This window comes from Rhinoraja longicauda, chromosome 12 (assembly GCF_053455715.1).
Source record: "Rhinoraja longicauda isolate Sanriku21f chromosome 12, sRhiLon1.1, whole genome shotgun sequence".
Taxonomy (NCBI): Eukaryota; Metazoa; Chordata; class Chondrichthyes; order Rajiformes; family Arhynchobatidae; genus Rhinoraja; species Rhinoraja longicauda.
Genome location: NC_135964.1, coordinates 15,291,195 through 15,309,765, shown reverse-complemented (window position 1 = coordinate 15,309,765; position 18,571 = coordinate 15,291,195). Strand labels below are relative to the sequence as shown.

The 18,571-nt window shown below is 41.6% G+C and overlaps 2 protein-coding genes across 2 annotated transcripts in view; one reads left to right on the top strand and one right to left on the bottom strand.

The window, feature by feature from the left end:
• The first annotated feature begins 216 nt into the window (after positions 1-216).
• Positions 217-18,571, top strand: part of LOC144598510 (ADP-ribosylation factor-like protein 13B) — a 31,923-nt gene continuing 13,568 nt past the window's right edge. Inside the window, exons 1-5 of the mRNA XM_078408675.1 lie at positions 217-272; positions 4,163-4,236; positions 6,475-6,715; positions 15,323-15,425; positions 17,654-17,856. Coding sequence (XP_078264801.1) covers positions 217-272; positions 4,163-4,236; positions 6,475-6,715; positions 15,323-15,425; positions 17,654-17,856 — 677 coding nt within the window. The remainder of the gene's footprint in view (positions 273-4,162; positions 4,237-6,474; positions 6,716-15,322; positions 15,426-17,653; positions 17,857-18,571) is intronic.
• On the bottom strand, positions 9,557-13,176 carry LOC144598511 (syntaxin-19-like). The gene is made up of 2 exons (XM_078408676.1): positions 13,103-13,176; positions 9,557-11,384 (listed from the first exon to the last, which is right to left on the bottom strand). Exon 2 carries the CDS (start codon positions 11,282-11,284, stop codon positions 10,400-10,402), a length of 885 nt encoding a protein of 294 aa, XP_078264802.1. The 5' UTR covers positions 11,285-11,384; positions 13,103-13,176; the 3' UTR covers positions 9,557-10,399.

The window sequence follows — 18,571 nt, the reverse complement described above, 5'->3', positions numbered from 1 at the left end:
GGCTTTGAATATCAATAATACAGTTATGATTTATATCCTCTTACTTACTTTGCACTTCAAGCCATTAATCCTTTTTCGTTTGCACGAAATAACAATAAGTTTGTTATTTCTATCTTTGCAAATATTTTCTAGTGAACGCTGGTTGATATAAGCTTTCTTCATTTTGTTGCAGAGAATTATCTCTTTGTATAGCGGACGTGTAGCCATTGGGCAGACATGTTTAGCCTCATGAGGCAGTGCTGCAGTTGGGTCAAACGTCGAGAACCTGACGGGTATGATTTAAACTTATGATTCCTGTTAGCAATGAATTTTTCCATTATACGATACGATATGATAGAACTTTATTTATCCCAGAAGGGAAATTGATCGGCCAACAGTCATAAAAACACAGAATACACGAAACATGAAATTAAAGTGATGAGTGGAAAGGATTGGAGATGTTCAGAGAGGGGGGAGGGGAGTCGAGCCAGTCTCAGTCTAGCCCAAGACAGAAGGGGGATGAGTTGTACAGTTTGATAGCCACAGGGAAGAAGGATCTCCTGTGGCGTTCTGTCTTGCATCTTGGTGGAACCAGCCTGTTGCTGGAGGAACTCCTCAGGTTGACCAGTGCGTCATGGAGGGGGTGAGCTGTATTGTCCAGGATGCTCCACAATTTAGAAACTTAGAAAATAGGTGTAGGAGGAGGCCATTCGGCCCTTCGAGCCAATTTGAGGAGCATGCTCCCCTCCAAGACCACCTTCCATGAATCCAACTCCACCCCCAGGATGGAGCCAGCCTTCCTGATGAGTTTGTTAATCCTATTGGCGTCTACAGCCTTCGCCCTGCTGCCCCAGCACACGACAGCGAAAAAGATGGCACTGGCTACCACCGATTGGTAGAAAATCTGCAGCATCTTACTGCAGACTTTGAAGGAGCCGAGCCTTCTCAAAAAGTACAGCCGGCTCTGTCCCTTGTACAGGGCCTCAGCATTCCTGGACCAGTCCAGTTTACTGTCCAGGTACACTCCAAGGTATTTGTACTCCCTGGTAAACTGCACATCCACGCCGTTGATGGAAACAGGGGACAGGGGTTTGACTGGATGAAAAGAAAATATATGAATTTCAACTGGGTTTGAAAATTCCCCTTGTATGACAATTTAAATGTAATAAAGGAAAGGATGTTTTCAAAACTAACTTCCCTCAAAGGCATGGACTACTTTTCAAAACTTTATATAACAATGATCCCTATCTATATGTAAGCCAGCAACATAAATTGTACAGTCAAATCAAAAGAATTCAACAACTTCTAAAGTTAAATGTTTAATAATCCATTTGTGTACTTCAATATGCTCAAAACATTAATTTATGTAATATCCATGTATATTTGCTTAAGCTTAATCTATTAACATTGCTTAAATGTCTGTGTGCTAAAGGCAAGTAGATATCAATGAAGAAAAGTATTTATTTATCTCTCAGCTAATGATATTAGCACCTGGCAGACAAGATATTCTTTAAAAAGTATGGTGAATGGTGACAATAAATAATAATATGTGTTCTATTGTCTTTATTATTTTTGTAACCCTTAAAATCATTGTATTTTGTGCATTAAATTTGTCAATGCAGTGAGAAGCATTTTCTGTGGATCGAATGCCACAGTTTATCTTCCTCCTTTCCTTCTTTCCTTCCTTCCCTCCAACCAATCTTAAGTACTAATCTGGTACAGATATGAACTCCATTTGTCTTGTGTTGCCTTGCCTCGCCTCTGAAATGTATAGCAATACATTATTGCCAATTCCGCCTCGTCCAGAGTACAGCTGAGACCCAGCCTTGGCATGTTTCTAACAGCCTTTCAGAGAGCAAAACTCCCATTGGTTTTCCCTACTGTCAAGTCAGTAAGAATGTTTACATTTGTCTGGTTATCAAAGTTCTTTACAGCCTATTTGAATTATTTTAATAATTCAAATAAGTTAATTAAAAATAGATCATAAACAAAGTAAAGAAAACAAATTTTATATTTTATTTCCTGGATAGGAATAGGAATTTGGGTTCAGTTTATTGGGGATTTCCTGTGTTGGTTGACTTAGTTCCCCCTTGCTATGTTGGGGAATTTCAGTCCAAATTGCCACTGCCTCTAATATTTGTTTATAATTAAATATAAACCAGCCCAATATCTTTTTGTTGGCTTAAGTGATATTCAGGATTTGTGATCCATTGCTGAAGTTCAATCCCAACAGCTCACCAAATATATTAATAATAACTGGGCGTCTACATAGTTAAGGGCCTGTCCCACTTAGGCGATTTTAAGGTGACTGCCGGCGACTAGGCTGTCAATAGACAATAGACAATAGGTGCAGGAGGAGGCCATTCGGCCCTTCGAGCCAGCACCGCCATTCAATGTGATCATGGCTGATCATTCTCAATCAGTACCCCGTTCCTGCCTTCTCCCCATACCCCCTGACTCCGCTATCCTTAAGAACTCTATCGAGCTCTCTCTTGAATGCTTTCAGAGAATTGGCCTCCACTGCCTTCTGAGAGTTCGCCAGGGTGTCGTGGGCATGATCGTGAGGAGTCTTCCAAGAATCGTAGTGGATCTCAGCACGTCGCTGAGAAATCAACCGGAGTAAAATTTCTCGGCGACAGCTGGCTTGTCGCCAGGTATCGTTGCTTATTGCGGGCGCTGTCGCGTGCTGTCCCCAGGTTTGCTAGGTTGTCTTAGATGCATTTAGAAGCACGTAATATTAAATTAAGTAAAGTCATTTGAAGATACCATAAAATACTTGTGTTTAACCAATTTATTTACCGTCAGGACATTTGACAGGTAGATTGGAGGCGACAGTTTAATGGTCAGGTAAGCGTGGGAATTTTCGCGATGTTTATGGCCCTCAGTGATTACATTTAAAGTGTGCTCCCAACCCAGATATGCAACCCAGAAACCAGATATGCATCTCCCGTACATTTTCAAAGAATGTCCACACTCATCACAAAAATCCATTTAACCACTTTAAAAATTAAATTTCTTAATACTGCTATTAGTAAACTGGAAGTCAATCCAGTTTATGCCTTGTTATCGTGAAGCTTGGTTTTCAAGTACCGCGGGCAAGATGTTACATTTCAAAACTCTCAAGTACTTACCGACTTGTCAGTGATTTCAGCGAAAATTAGGACGCCGGAGAAGCATTGACAGCGTGGGAATTTCGCGATGTTTCCAAAGACGGTGTAATCTCGACCTAACTCGGCATTGTCGTGGTCATTGTCGTCGGGTAAAGGAAAATTTTGGCGATCTGCTACGACTGTGACAGTCGCCTAAAAAACCACCTAAAAAATCGACTAAGTGGAACAGGCCCTTAAATACTTTCCCTGTAAAGCTATTTTACAACGCAAAAATATAATTTGGGGTATTCTGATTGTCATATCTCTAAGTGAAATATGTCATGTTAAATATCAGTCAGGTGGGTGGATCACTGGCAAATTACTTCTGCAGAATAATTAATCTTGCCAGTTCCATTTGCCTTTTAACTTTTTGAGGATTGGTAGTTTAATAGTTTCCTGATTTTTTTTTCCTTTCGTTCAACATGTGGCAGGTGTTGTAATTGACAGAATGTTGATAAATCTGCAGTTGGAGGGTAATCGTTGTTAGGAGCAGACTCGGTGGGGCGAAAGGCCTGTTCCAACACTGTATCTCTAACCTTAATCAACACATCCACAAAAAAGAATCTTTTACAGTCTCTTATCCCACATTTTCCTTCCAGCCAAATCGGTAAAGTTGCCTCTGCTTCTTTTGTGGGTTCTGATCTGTACTTACCTTATTGCTGCAGGGAATATTCTTTTATTGTTCCTGTCTGATTTCTACATATGTTTCTGATGATGCCTAAAATCAATTCTTCATTTATTCACAGACCCTTAACAAATATTGAATACTCAGTATAAAGTTTTGTCCCTTCAGTTTGCCATATGGTTTGCTCCTTGTAATGTGCCAAAGGGAACACATATTTTGTGCTCGGTTGAAACCATACAACAGCATTACTGTAGTAGTGGGAATGTGATTCTGAAAAATGATTTTATTGGTAAACAATTTATAAATGATTTATAATGTTTCACCATTTTCCGAGCTCTGCACTTTAACATTTGGTTCACATTTATTGTTGAATTAATGGAAAAATTGTTCGCAATTGTTCATTTCATAGGAAAATTACTCTCATGCTGTTGAGATTGGATAATTCTGGAAGAACAGGGATTTTGGGAGGTAAGGAATCTCTGAAAGTACAGAGAATTATAAATCTCTGCTTCTGTTGTAGATATTAAAACACTAAAGTTGACTCAGTTTTGTCCAAAATGCCTCGTTTTGCTTCTTATACTCCAAATTTAATTTTAATCACTTAATTGCATAATTATATTGTGGAGGTGGCATTACTTGCAACTAATAAAGGTCATTACTTGCACAGATGAAAACTTGTTTGATATGTTCTTTAGATCATTGGGATGTTATGGTCAAGATATTTTAATTTCATGATCATACAATACATACACTTAGCATTTCGTGACCAGCACATTACAATTGGATTCCGCAGTCTGATCTGCTTCGAATATAGCTGTTACCACAAAATTTACCTTTGGTTACAAAAAAATCAAGAACATTGACAGAGGGAGGTATGAAAATGAGAGTTGAGAATTTTCTTTCCATGAGCACTTTGGGAGGGAGAAAATGACAGCTGGAGTAATAATATAATTAAGCAAATAAGTGATGAAAATTAAATTCTGAGTATTAGGACCAAAACAAGCCATGATTATTCAAGAAAAAAACAGGAGATGATGGCCTCTCCTGCATTTTACTTATTTGCAACTTTTTTTGCAGATATTTCCCTCATTTGTTCTATATCTCTCTACATCGTCATCTATATCTCATTTTCCTTTCCAGTGACTTTCAGTCTGAAGAAGAGTCTTGACCCGAAACCTGAGTTGCTCCAGCATTTTGTATCTATCTTCTCAAAATTAGGACTCTTTTCCATTCATCCCTGCAGAAACAGCTGCCAGTACCCTGCACAAGCACCAGATGTGGTGTTTTCGTTTATTAGGTTTATTGTTGTCACAGATATAGCGAAAAGCTTTGTTTTGCATACGATCCAAACAGATCAGATATATTATACATCAATACTATCAATTCGCACTGCAGTACAATAGCTAGAACAACGGGGTAGATACAAAGTGCAAAATATAGTTCTCAGCATTGTATTGCACCAGTTCCATAGACAAAGTCCAATGTTCACTTTGGGGTAGGGGTAAATCGGACCCAGTACCCTAGCTTATGGAAGGATTAATTTTTACAGGAAATCTTGTAATCTCGAGCTAAATAGGCCACCAGCAGAATTAATGATAGGTAGCTCCCATTACAAATTCAGAAAACGGAATTACTTGATGGCTGCAGGTTTAAGCCATAGTGGGTGTTGGCAGCGAAATGGATTCACATTATAGGAGCCACTGGTTTTTGATTTTGTATTAAGTGGACATTAAGAGTAAGTGCAATTGGTTAGATTGCCTTATGATATCGGTCTCAATTTCAAGTTCTGCAGCTTTTTCTTGCTAGTTTTTACAGTAGGTGGCAATAATGAGTTTATAAAATCTAATAATCATCCTTTCCTTACTTTTAGCTTTATTGTACTTCTTTGCACAGTTTAGGGGACCAGATGCTGTGGTCATCCCTATACGGGGAAGACTAAATTCATTGGATTATGGGGCACAACATTCCCATCTACAAAAAGACTCTAAACCAGACTTTTTAATTTTGCACTTCATGGTCTCGCCCTTTGACCCCCCCCCCCCTAACATGGCTTGATGGAAGCTTGGGGAACTAGTTACTCCAGCTTTTTTGTCTATCTATACCTAATGACCGCTTACTTCGTATCCGTTTAGACTGATCATTTGAGCACAATTATTCAGATCAGAAATATTCTATCCCTTTTGTTTTTGAGACATTTGCTTTTGCTATTTATAACTCATGTGGACTCTGCTTGTCCAATTATGATTCCATCATAACTTAATTCCTCCTGCCTTTCAATCTTGTACACCTTCAATTTTGTTCTTTGTTTCCTTTTCTCATCCTATTCTTTCTTTTAAAACGTTGCATCAACAGCATTTTCTAGTTCTTTTGTACAGTGCTTTTAATATAGCCTAAACATACCAAGGTTTTTAATGGGGATGCTTATCAAACAGAAAATTAGCAATAAGCTGATAATTTATTTAAAATTTAATGGTGAATGGACTTGATTTAGAGTTGAAATAACCTCAGCATGTCTCATAACACAGAAAAATACAGACCTTCTACCTGTCAACCTGTAATTTACCAACCTACTCTCCTTTGGGATGTGGGAGGGAACCAGAAGCATTAACTTTGTTTCCATCCCCCCAGGTTCTGCCTGTCCTTAAATATTTCAAGCTTTTTCTGTTTTGTTTTTAAATTTTGGGCATCTGTAGTATTTTGATTGCGTTTTCCTTTTTCTTTCTTCAACAGAACCTACAATAGGTTTTTCAAGAGATAATATAATGACGGGCAAATATGACATCTCCATATTTGACGTGGAAGGTGGGAAAAACATCAGAAAGGTTTGGAAGAGCTATTATGCCAACGCCTTTGGAATCATTTTTGTTGTGGATTGCAGTGACATTCGGAGAATGGGAGAAGTAAAAAGGCTTGTGGAAGAGGTCGTGAGTGATCCTAGGGTTGCTGGCAAACCCACCCTGGTGTAAGTATCTTGTCTGGTTAGTAGGAAGCTGATTCTCCAGCAGCTTAAACATCTGGCTAATATATTCTGCTTTTGTGAACTCCAGGATTCAAGAAAATCCAAGATTTTCTGCTCATTTGTAAGATCTTAGTCTTGGAGCATTATGATTAATGTATTGAATTTAATGTCAGATTTAAAATTGGAGCTAAAGTGGATTTGTTTCCACAGGAAAAGTGAACCTTTACATTATTAAAGATAGACACAAAGTACTGGCGTAACTTCTGCAGCTTCTCTGGAGAAAAAATGACTAGAATCTGAAGACGGGCCCCGAACCAAAACATCACCTATCCTTTTTCTCCAGAGATGCTGCCTGACCTGCTGAATTACGCCAATACTTTGTCTATCTTTGGTATAAACCAGCATCTGTAGTTCTTTATCTACTTTCTGTGGTTATGTTGATGCCCATCTTTTAAAGTAAAACTTGTATTAACACTTTTCCTAATTAATTTCTTGATTATTGTTATGGTGAAATATCTACTCATTCCAGACTTTTACCAAATGTATCAGTGAGTACAGGTATATTTTGGCAGGGAGGAAAGAAAAACACATACTAGAATATAGCTCTGGCAAGTGTGAAGTGATGCATTTTGATAAGTCTATAAGGTCAGGACTCTTGTAGAAACGAGGAACAATAGACAATAGACAATAGGTTCAGGAAGAGGCCATTCGGCCCTTCGAGCAAGCACCGCCATTCAATGTGATCATGGCTGATCATTCTCAATCAGTACCCCGTTCCTGCTTTCTCCCCATACCCCCTGACTCCGCTATCCTTAAGAGCTCTATCCAACTCTCTCTTGAATGCATTCAGAGAATTGGCCTACACTGCCTTCTGAGGCACAGAATTCCACAGATTTACAACTCTGACTGAAAAAGTTTTTCCTCATCTCAGTTCTAAATGGCTTACCCCTTATTCTTAAACTGTGGCCCCTTGTTCTGGACTCCCCCAACATTGGGAACATGTTTCCTGCCTCTAACGTGTCCAACCCCTTAATAATCTTATACGTTTCGATAAGATCTCCTCTCATCCTTCCAAATTCCAGTGTATACAAGCCTAGTCGCTCCAGTCTTTCAACATATGATAGTCCCGCCATTCCAGGAATTAACCTAGTAAACCTACGCCGCACGCCCTCAATAGCAAGAATATCCTTCCTCAAATTTGGAGACCAAAACTGCACACAGTACTCCAGGTGCGGTCTCACTAGTGCCCTATACAACTGCAGAAGGACCTCTTTGCTCCTATACTCAACTCCTCTTGTTATGAAGGCCAACATTCCATTGGCTTTCTTCACTGCCTGCTGTACCTCCATGCTTCCTTTCAGTGACTGATGCACTAGGACACCCAGATCTCGTTGTACGTCCCCTTTTCCTAACTTGACACCATTCAGATAATACTCTGCCTTCCTATTCTTACCACCAAAGTGGATAACCTCACACTTATCCACATTAAACTGCATCTGCCATGCATCCGCCCACTCACAGTGTATTCCTCAAATCTTCTCTTCAGCTAGAATGGCTTGTTTATAAATGCTTGTTTTCCCTTATCTTTCTCTTCTTTGGTAAACATTGGTTTGGAAAATCACCATAGAAAACCATGGTGTCTTGCTCACATATAGCTACTTCAATGCGGGAAATAAGTGATGCATTATGAAATCCAGATCTCTAGAATTTGCAGGTTCAAGTGCTGCTCACGACAGCATTTTTTCCACAGCACAGTGCTGGAGAAACTCAGCGGGCCAGGCAGCATCTGTGGAAGAAATAGTCAGACAGCATTTTGGGTCAGGACCCTTCTTCAGAAACAGAGTTCTGAAGAAGGGTTCCGACCCAAAATGTCGCCTGTCCATTTCTTCCACAGATGCTGCCTGGGCTGCTGAGTCCTCAAACACTTGCGTTTTACTCAAGATTCTAGCATCTGCAGTTCCTTGTGACTCTGTCTCTCAGCTTTTCTTAATTAGCCCATTATTTTAACAACTTGCTGAATTTGCCTGTTAAATTGACAACAATAAACTATTTAACTGAAATTAGCATTCTAGTTATCTTTTTAATGGTTAGCTAGACCAAGTGGACCCATTCCTCGTAGAGGGGGGACAGGGAAGGGGAGAGGGTATCACTGACCTGGGCCCTGTGGTGCCAGCGCTGCAGCGAGAGGGAGCCGTGGATTCAAAGCCTCTCCTGTACTGGTGTAGCACCCTCAAACCCCCCCCTCTCAATCGCCCTTATCCCCCCTCCTCCCCCCACTGACCCACTCCATCCCCACCTACCCCCACTTCCCCCTCCCCTGCCCCCACAAGGAACAATTTAAACTGTTCAATCTCATTCTATCTAGCACATAGTTTATCGTTAAATTAAAAGAAAATATTGCCTTTTGTCTGCCTTCCTGGGCATTTTTCCCCTTAATCCTTTCTTTCCATCCACTATTTCTATTTCTGTTCACTTTTACTTAATTCTCCTCTTCTGCTTTATTCAATTCCTTAAGCACATTTTTTCGATGAGATGGGAAAATGGTTGCACTCTTCACTGAGTTTGCCCTTGCTGTGGTATCATCAGCTTCCACTTCCAGCAAATCACAAGGCCTTTGTTTTCTAGTTGAAGAAGGAAGAGAAGCCGCCACGGCTACTGCTGAATTATCCAACTCCTGTAATGCTCAGCCTGACATTTGTTTTCAGTTTGTAATTGATAGGTCTGACGATTCGTTTTGAAAAATCTTGGATGTTGTGCAGTTCACTATTTGGTAGGAATGAAAATTGAAGTAAAAGTAAACCTCAAGGAAATTTTGTAATTTTCATTTTATTTTAAAGATGGTTACCTTTGTAATGTATGGTGTGTGAGATTGCTCTTGCACAGCAAAGCAAAAGGCCAGTTCACTATTACAGGTTTCAGAGCTATCTGAAGTATGAACTCAAAACAAACTTGTTGCTCCAAGTATGTGGTGACCTCTTGCGCAAATCCAATTATCATCAATCTCTTGCTACAGATCCAATTTGCATAAACTATTTACTTGTCAAATAGACCGCGGATTAGTTGGGTTGCCTACGATATTTTCAGGCTTCCTTAATAACAGCTTGTGATTTGCAATTCTTGATACTCGCCAGTCTCAATTTGACCATTAGTAATGTTGTTGGTTAAATTCACTCATTAATTTTGTTTTTGCATTAATTTTGATTTTGCATGATAGTGCCTAGCTTTACTTTTATCTTTCTGTATATTTACTTATTCCTTGGAGTAACAGTGTTTAAACCACAGTCTCAGCATTCTATTAACAGATGTGGCTTAAGGTAACTGTAAAGTCAATAGTTTCTCATTGAAATTATTGTTGGCAATAAATGGACCTATTACATGTTCTTGGTTCAGTTTAGAGATACAGCGTGGAAATAGGCCCTATGACCCACTGATTCCGTGCCGTCCAGCGATCCCCACACACTAGCACTATCCTACACACTAGGAACAATTTACAATTTTGCCGAAGGCAATTAACCTGCAAATCTGTACGTCTTTGGAATATGGGAGGAAACTGGAGCACCCGGAAAAAATGCACACAGTCACGGGGAGAGCATATAAACTTTGTACAGACAGCACCCGCAGTCAGGATCGAACCTGGGTTCCTAGCAACTCTACCACTGCGCCACCATGCCGCCCCATTAAATAAAGCTACAGGCAACAAGTGAAACACCAACAACAGCACTGTCTGCATAGACTTTGCTTTGCGTATTTTCCTGCTTGGGTGATTTCATCCTTGCTCTTCTCAATATATTCTTTTGTGTTCATTGTTGCTCTTTCAATGTTGTTGAGGAGGTCCCCTTGCTCTTGCACCAAAAGTGAACTCTGCACAAACAGATCTTTCAGCTCTTTGATCTGGTTCTCAAGGCTGATCAGCTCTTTATGGCGGAGTTCAATTTCAGACATGCGTCGTTTAGTAATTTTGAGGTCACTGAGGTAGTTTTCATTGAAAATGTCCCACTTGTTGTGTTCCACCATGATATTTAGCTCCTCTTCTGATACTTCCTTTCCAAAGACATCAAGCTGACGTTGCATGAATTTCTTGCAACTTTCCTGCTTGGTAATTAGAACAGTGTTGATTTGGAACATGGTCATCCGATATTGCTCAAACATGAAAGAATATTGTGCTCTCTTAACTCTTGAAACAACTGCATCTTCTCCAAACTCTGCAATGGATCGTTTTACATCATTTGATAAAGAATCTAACTGCTTGTGGATGGATGCAGCTCGGACTTTGATGCATTTATTGAGATTGGAACTGTCCTTTTTTATAATACTGAATCGTCGTGTGAAAAGCACAGAGGCATTGCTTTGTTCACTCAGTTTCTTTACATCATTTCTTAGTTCATTAATTTCATCTTTAATTCCATGCGTGTATGCTAAGAAATCCAGTATAACTGGTTCATTTTCAAAAATGATAACCTGGTGTTTAAAAGCCACATTGCCCCTTGTTTGCTTTAGTTTTTCACTTTCATTGTCTGTTGTAAGTTCAGTCTCCTTTGCCCTTTGTCTAAGCTCTTGAAGGCGGTCCCTCATTTTTGGCTCCTTTGGTTTATTGCCAAACGGTTTTGCTCCTCAGAACCACTGCTTTCTCTACAGATTTGTGGACTTTGAATCATTACAAATACGTTTGATTCTGTGTGAAGCAAAGAAACTTTCTTAAGTTAAAATGTAAACCATTTGAATATTTCCATTGCAACTTCCTTACAATGCATTGTTTTCCTTCAGAAGTGTAAGTAATTTGAGCCTGTTCCTATAATATTAATTTTCAAATTTCTGTGATTACAACTTTCTTAGTCAACTTGCATTAACTTGCATCGACTGACGGCAGTGCCTTGCTCAGTGCCTTCCTCTCCCTTTTCCTCTTCCCCCTCACACTGAGCTTTAAGCGGCGTGGCCGGGCTCGCAGGAGGGGGGTTTGAGTGGGTGGAGGGGAGGGTGGGAGTGGGAGTGGGGGTGGAAAGAAGGAGCGAGTGGGAGAGGAGGGGGACGGGGAGGAGAGAGTGGGGGTGGGAGGGGAGAGTGGGGGGAGAGTGGGGGTGGGGGGAAGGGGGTCGGGGAGAGGGAGTGGGGGGAGGAGGGGAAGGGGGACAGTGGGTGTGGGAGGCAGGGGAGGGTGCGGGTGAGAGGGTTGGGGGTCGTGGTATGAGAGTGGGGGTGGGGGGGAAGGGGGACAGTGCGGGGCAGGGGAGAGTGGGGGTGGGGAAGAGGGGAGAATGGGGAGGGGTTGGGGGGAGGAGAGAGTGGGGGTGGGGGGAAAGTGGGGGTGGGGGAAAGGGGGGGTGGGGAGGAGAGAGTGGGGAAGGGGGTGGGGGAGGAGGGGGTGGGGTAGGTGGGGCGGGGGAGGAGAGAGTGGGGGGAGGAGAGAGTGGGGGGAGGGGGTGGGGAGGAGGGGGTGGGGAGGAGAGAGTGGGGGTGGGGGGGAGAGTGGAGGTGGGGAGGAGGGCAGGGTGGGGAGAAGAGGAGTGGGGTGGGGGAGAGTGGAGGTGGGAAGATTGGGGGTGGGGGGGACAGTGAGGTGTGGGCAGGGAGAGTGGGGGGAGGGGAGGGAGGTTGGGGCATGTGGGCGTGAGGGGAGGGGGGAGGGGGGAATAGGGGTGGGAGGGGGAAATGGGGGTGGAGGCAGGGCTAGGGGGAGTGGGGGTAGGGGAGGGGCAAATGGGGAAGGGGCAGGGGAGGGGCAAGTAGGGGTGGGTAGGGGGGATGGAGTGGGGGGAGGAGGGGGGGATAAGGGGGATTGAGTGGGGGTTAAGAGTGCTACACCAATACAGGAGAGGCATTGAGTCCAGGGCTCACTCAGTGACACCCTCTCCCCTTCCCTGTCCCCCCTCTATGCGGAATGGGCCCAACGGGTCCACTTGGTCTTGTATTACTTAATTTTCAATAATATTTCCCAGTATTGTTCGGCTCCTTTAAAATCCCTATAGCTGAATATTACCACTTTTACTTTCCACCATTCACATTTTGTTCTAGTTCATAATTTCACCGTACCTGTTATCAAAGTATTCTCTCATTCTGAGCTATTCTACTGTTGGCACTTTCAGGGAAAATCAACTATGCACGAGAATCAAAGTTTAAAAAATCAAAGTGGACCAAGGGCTCTCTAGGCTAAATACCAAGGGCTCTCTCGGCTAAATAAAAGTCCTGGTCCTGCTAATTTTGTCACAGAATAAAGAATTTTAAATGCTTTAAATTTACAAAGTAATTCATAATACAATGTTTAACAGTTATGATCTTTAGCTCTCAGTGCAACAGTTGTCCAAAATCAATCAGACTGTCTTTCATTATTCACCCTAAGCATATTTTGCCACTGATATAGTCCATAAAATACCATTAATATCATTTATACCATACCTCATGTGATCTGGATAGTGTTGGTAACACTGTTTAAAATCTTAGCTGGAACTATGTTGTTTGCATGAGTCGCTTCAAGTCTCAAAGAAAGCTGCAGTTCACAATTTCTGGCTTTTATTCAATGATACTCCATCTTGTTAAAAAAAAAATAGTTTCTCAGAGTAGATAACTTGACAAGCTTCCAAAAGAGATGTGATCAAACAATTTGACCTTCCCAGTGACGTCAAGGGTGGGATTTTTTTGTTGTTCTGGGAATCTAGTTCTGTCTCCTGGGAATCGAATTTGTCTTTCACGGCAGAGGAATGTATTCCTTGGTGGCTACCCTATCGCCTAAAGCTTTTAGAAACAACTAGACCATGTGGACCTAGACTAACTAGACCAGATGTCTCCTGCATTGGTCCAGCACCCTCTCCTCCCGCACGCCCCCTCCCCCCCCACTACCCCCCTCCTCCCCTCCCCCCCTCAGCCACTCACCCACTCCATCCCCTCTCAACCCCCCTTCATCCCCCCTCCTCTCCTCCCCCCCAGCCACTCACCCAATCCATCCCCCCTCAACCCCCCAAACCTCTCCTGCATTGGTGTAGCATCCCCCCTCCACTTCCCCTCCACCCCCGCCCACCCACTCCATCCCCCCTCAATCTCCCTTATACCCCCCTCCTCCCCCCCACTCACCCACTCCACCCCCTCAATCCCCTTATCTCCCCTCCCCCCCAACCCCCTCACCCACTCATTCTCCCCTGAACTCCCCTTATCCCCCCTCCTCCTCTCCGCCCCACACCCACTCCATCCCCCTCAATCCCCCTTATCCCCCTCACCTCCCCCGCCCCCTCACCTCCCCCGCCCCCCTCATCTACTCAACCACTCCATCCCCCCTCAACCCCCTTTATCCCCCCCTCCTCCCCCCCCCCCCTCCCACATTGTTGCAAAGTCGAAATATCGTAAGTGGAAGCATCGTAAGTCGGGGAGCCATCCTGCGGCCCGGCAACCCTCCCCCAACTGACGAGCATTTATTAAAGTTAGCGGCAGCTCGTCGGCTTAGCAGCCACCCCCCCCCCCCCCCAATAGCCGCCACTCTGGCGGGTCCCACCCCCGGCAGCCATTGTGGGCCCCCCCTCCCTCGTTGGCCGCCACTCCCGTCACTTGGGCGGGTCCCATTGTGACGTTGAACGCTGAAGACAGCCAGGGTAAGTTGAAAAGGTCATTTTTAAACTTTAAAATGTCTATAACTTTAAAAATATAAGACCAATTTGAATGAAACTTGGGTAGTAAAGACCCCAGGACAACGGTGAGTAAGGTGGGGCTAAAATTGTCACGCTATTGTGTGACGGGGACACAAACATAAGGCACAAACATACAGAGGGAACAATACGGGGGGAAACAAACAAACAAACAAGAGCTTTAGTAATATATAGATTCCATAATTATTGCAGCAAGACGCAGTGCCATGTAAATTAATTGATTATAGATTGCAAATGATTAAAATTAGAAAACAATCATAATGGATAATGTAATGTATTTAAAACTAAAATATTGAAGACTAATCTGCCATGTTGTATTCTCCTTGAGTAGCCATTTCATTGAACTGGTTCTGGTAAGGACATTTGAGAACCAATTCATTATTATGGTTCTAGTTTCAAGGTTGAAAGAAATGACAAGTCATTTTACAGATTGATTTCATCATTATAAATACATTCATTTCTGCTTTGAATCAATTTTATTTAAACATCTATTTTTGTAATATAGTAAATGCAAATTCCTATCTTCAATAAGTTATAATTGTGAATATTTAAAAATGGGGATCATCGTAACTCTACAATCTTTAAGGAAAATTAGACTAGCATCCTTATTTTGGAAATCAAATTCTGAATTGCCTTTTTTTTAAAACAATATTGGGTTTAATCATAGAGATATAAGTAGTAGAATTGATTAGTATGTCCAAACATAATAAGGCAAAGGAATTAAAGTATATAACAGATAAGATAAAGATGCTGGGATATCCTCCGGTGAATGGATGACAGTCTAATTGCTTTAATAATTTATCTTTCTCAAAGAAATGAGAAAACAAAAGTCCACACAAAGGCATCTTAGGAAGTTCATTTGTCAATGCTCAACGTGACAATTTGTCCCATTGAATAACAGACTAATATTTCACCAATTATGTGATTACATTTCGTAAATTTAAATAGTGGACGTGAAATATAATTAATTTCTTTACTTTAGACTGGCAAACAAACAATCAAAACAAGCTTTAAGGGAGGCTAAGCTCATGGAATACCTTTCATTGAATAAAGTGGTCAATGGGAATAAATGGCCCGTCCGTATTGTAAGTAACTAAGTTCAAATACTTCCATTTAAAAGCACCTTCCTATCCTCTACATTATTAATGCCTTTGTGAAATCACAGTGAATCACTTCTGTCTTCTCTATCGTCTTGACATCTTTCCTAGACTAAGATACCACACAAAGAATATGATATTGTTAGTCTAATAAATATTTTTTATATGTTTACCATTACTTATTTATCTTCTGTTTACTAGTTTACAAACATAGATCCTGCTCTCAAACTGTTCTTGTACTTGGCAGTTTGTGTTTCTGAGACCTTGATTGCTGCTATATTTAAATCTTTACAGTTAATGTTTGTTCCCATTCTTGCTTTTCTTTGCAAAAATTGGTACCTTGCATTCAGAGGAAGGCAGTACTTTGAAGGATAGAAAGCAACCAACACTGACAGAACTACAAAATAACTTTGGAAATTATTTTTGTTTGCTGTTCACTATATCATTTAACATTGTGGATAATGGTATCATATACATCAACAACAATGTGGTAATGGTGGTCATCAACTTATTAGCTAAGGTACTTCCATCCTATTGCGCATTGCTATGTATGTTGAGTAAATTAAGTAGTTGATTTATGCAACAACAAAAAATTCTACTTCTTCTTTCTGATGAGCTGTGAAATCAAGATGTGCAACTGACTGTTATTCAGGTACACTGCAGAATTTCTTGAAGGTTGAATGAAAACCACTTTATTTTAAGGGGAAAGGTATTATTGGTTGTTTTCCCCTTTTACTTTGAGAATATATTCACCCATCAATCTTCCACGTCTGTTGCTTCTCTGAATTACGGCATTAATAGACCTGCTGATATTCTTGTCAGTTTTCAGTCCGCCTGTTGGCAAACATCTTCTCTATTGCTATGCCATCTAACTGTAAATGCTTACTAATCAGCACAAAGGTTAACTTTGCACCCCATCCCTGCAACACATTTCCCCCATCCCCCCTCCTGTCAAACATGTCCCTTTGCAACTCCAGAATTCAACCTCTGAGGTACATTCCTCAATGCTCATCATCCTTCTTCTTTTCTAATAAACCCCATCCTTATTTTAAACATTGCTAGATCATGTTTTCACTTCCCAGCACTTTCCCTTCCACTGACTAATTTTACTGCTGTAACTCAGAATCGAGCCAAAACCCTGCCCTTCTGTGCCCTGCTCAATCCTCAATTGATCTTCTGGCTGGCACATCTCCCGGGCCTTTTTTTTGCACTCTAACGAATGCTACTATATCCAACTGTGTGGCTAAGCAACGACATTGCTCCCTATCCTCTATCCTGATTGCATATTTAGTCATTTGTTTTCCAAATGCCAAATTACATTGATCACGTTGCACACTATGAGTGCTGAAGCGATGGGAAATGTTCGTACTCTTATTGATTCCACCCCACCATCAATCACCATCAATCACCCCACCCCACCCCACCATCAATGTTAAACACCAGTATATCCAAACCTTTGTAAAAAGTGGTGGAAAAAGTAAATCATAGAATCCTAGAATGAAGCCTAGAATGAATGAATCCTAGAATTATACCCACACTGAGTCCTTCAAAATAGTGAAGGCAATATAAAGCACTTTGATGGTCGTCATAAACAACGTGAGTAATTCAACTTAATGTCCAGTTAATGTCTTAATGTCCAAATTAATGTTCAACTTAATGTCCTTATGTCCAGATAGTGTGTCTAAACTTAACTTTAGTTTAGTTTAGAGACACAGCGTGCAAATAGATCCTTCGGCCCACCCAGTATGCTCCAACCAAACGCTCCCCGTGCATTAACACACTAGGCACAATTTACAATTTTACCAAGCCAATTAGCCTACAAACCTATACGTCTTTAGAGTGTGGGAGGAAACCGGAGCACCCGGAGAAAACCCACGCAGATCACAGGGAGAACATACAAACTCTGTACAGACAGAACCCATAGGGAGGATCGATGCTGTAAGGCAGCAGCTCTACCGCTGTGCCGCTGTGCCACCGGAACTGTGTAACCCATGATTGAACCAGGCACCTTTTAGATCTTCAGTCTAATGCTCTCCCAACTGAGCTCTTCTGAGGCTGAAAGATTGAGATCAAGTTCTTCAATTCATCTGCTGCCATTTCTGATTTTGTCTGTTTTTAATGCAAACAAGAGGTCCGGCCGTTATATGCATTGTCTTTGAAGTGAAGTAGCAATTTCTGAACGAGCATCTTTTTCTTCCCTTATTTTATACCAACAGGAACGATGTTCTGCCATTATAGGAGAGAGTCTTATATTGGACAAATATGTTGCTAGAAGTCTTTCTTGGCTTGTGGATAGCGTAATAATCAACTTTGATAGCCTGGTAGAACGGGTTGAAAAAGATGTAAGTGAGCGGACTGAAGCGGAAGAAGCAGAGAAACGAGAGCGTGAAGAGATAATACAAAAAGTACACAAGAAGAGGTAAAAGATATCAGTCACACTTGCCTGATTTCTTTAAATCATTTCTAATTAATTGATTGTATGCAAATAGGCCCTTTGGCATGCCGAGTCCATGCGGACTATCAAACAGCTTTTTGCGCATTGCTATGTTATTCCACCTTCGTATCCACTCTTTACACACCAGGGGCAATTTGCAGGGGTCAATTAACCTGCAAACTCACACTTTGGGACGTGGCGGTGAACAATCAGACAGAAGACAGAACCCGAGGTCAGGGTCGAACCAGTGTCTCGGGGACAGTGAGACAGCAGCTCTACCAGCTGTGTCACTGTGCTTCCCTTCTCTTCAACGTTATGCCTTTGAAGAAATTGTTCTCCAATCCCTAGATTTTAATTTCGACCATCTCCCACCGTTTTTGATGAAATTTAAAAAATAATAATTTCCTCTCTGTATACAATCTAGATTGTAAAGATAAAATAATGCAATATTCACATGCTTTCAAATCTAATAGATGGTATTTGTGTAGTGCCATTAACATTATAAAACAGTCTAAGCATGGTAAAATTAACAAAGAAAATTTGATTCTACGTCACAAAGACTAATTAAGGCAGATGCAAGAGAAGTTCTGGGTCAGAATTCCAGAACTTGGTGCCACTGCAAACCACAAATCAGGATGAAAATTTTAATTTGCCTGGATGAGGATTGCTACAGGTTCCTGGACCCTCTGCTGTCTTCCCG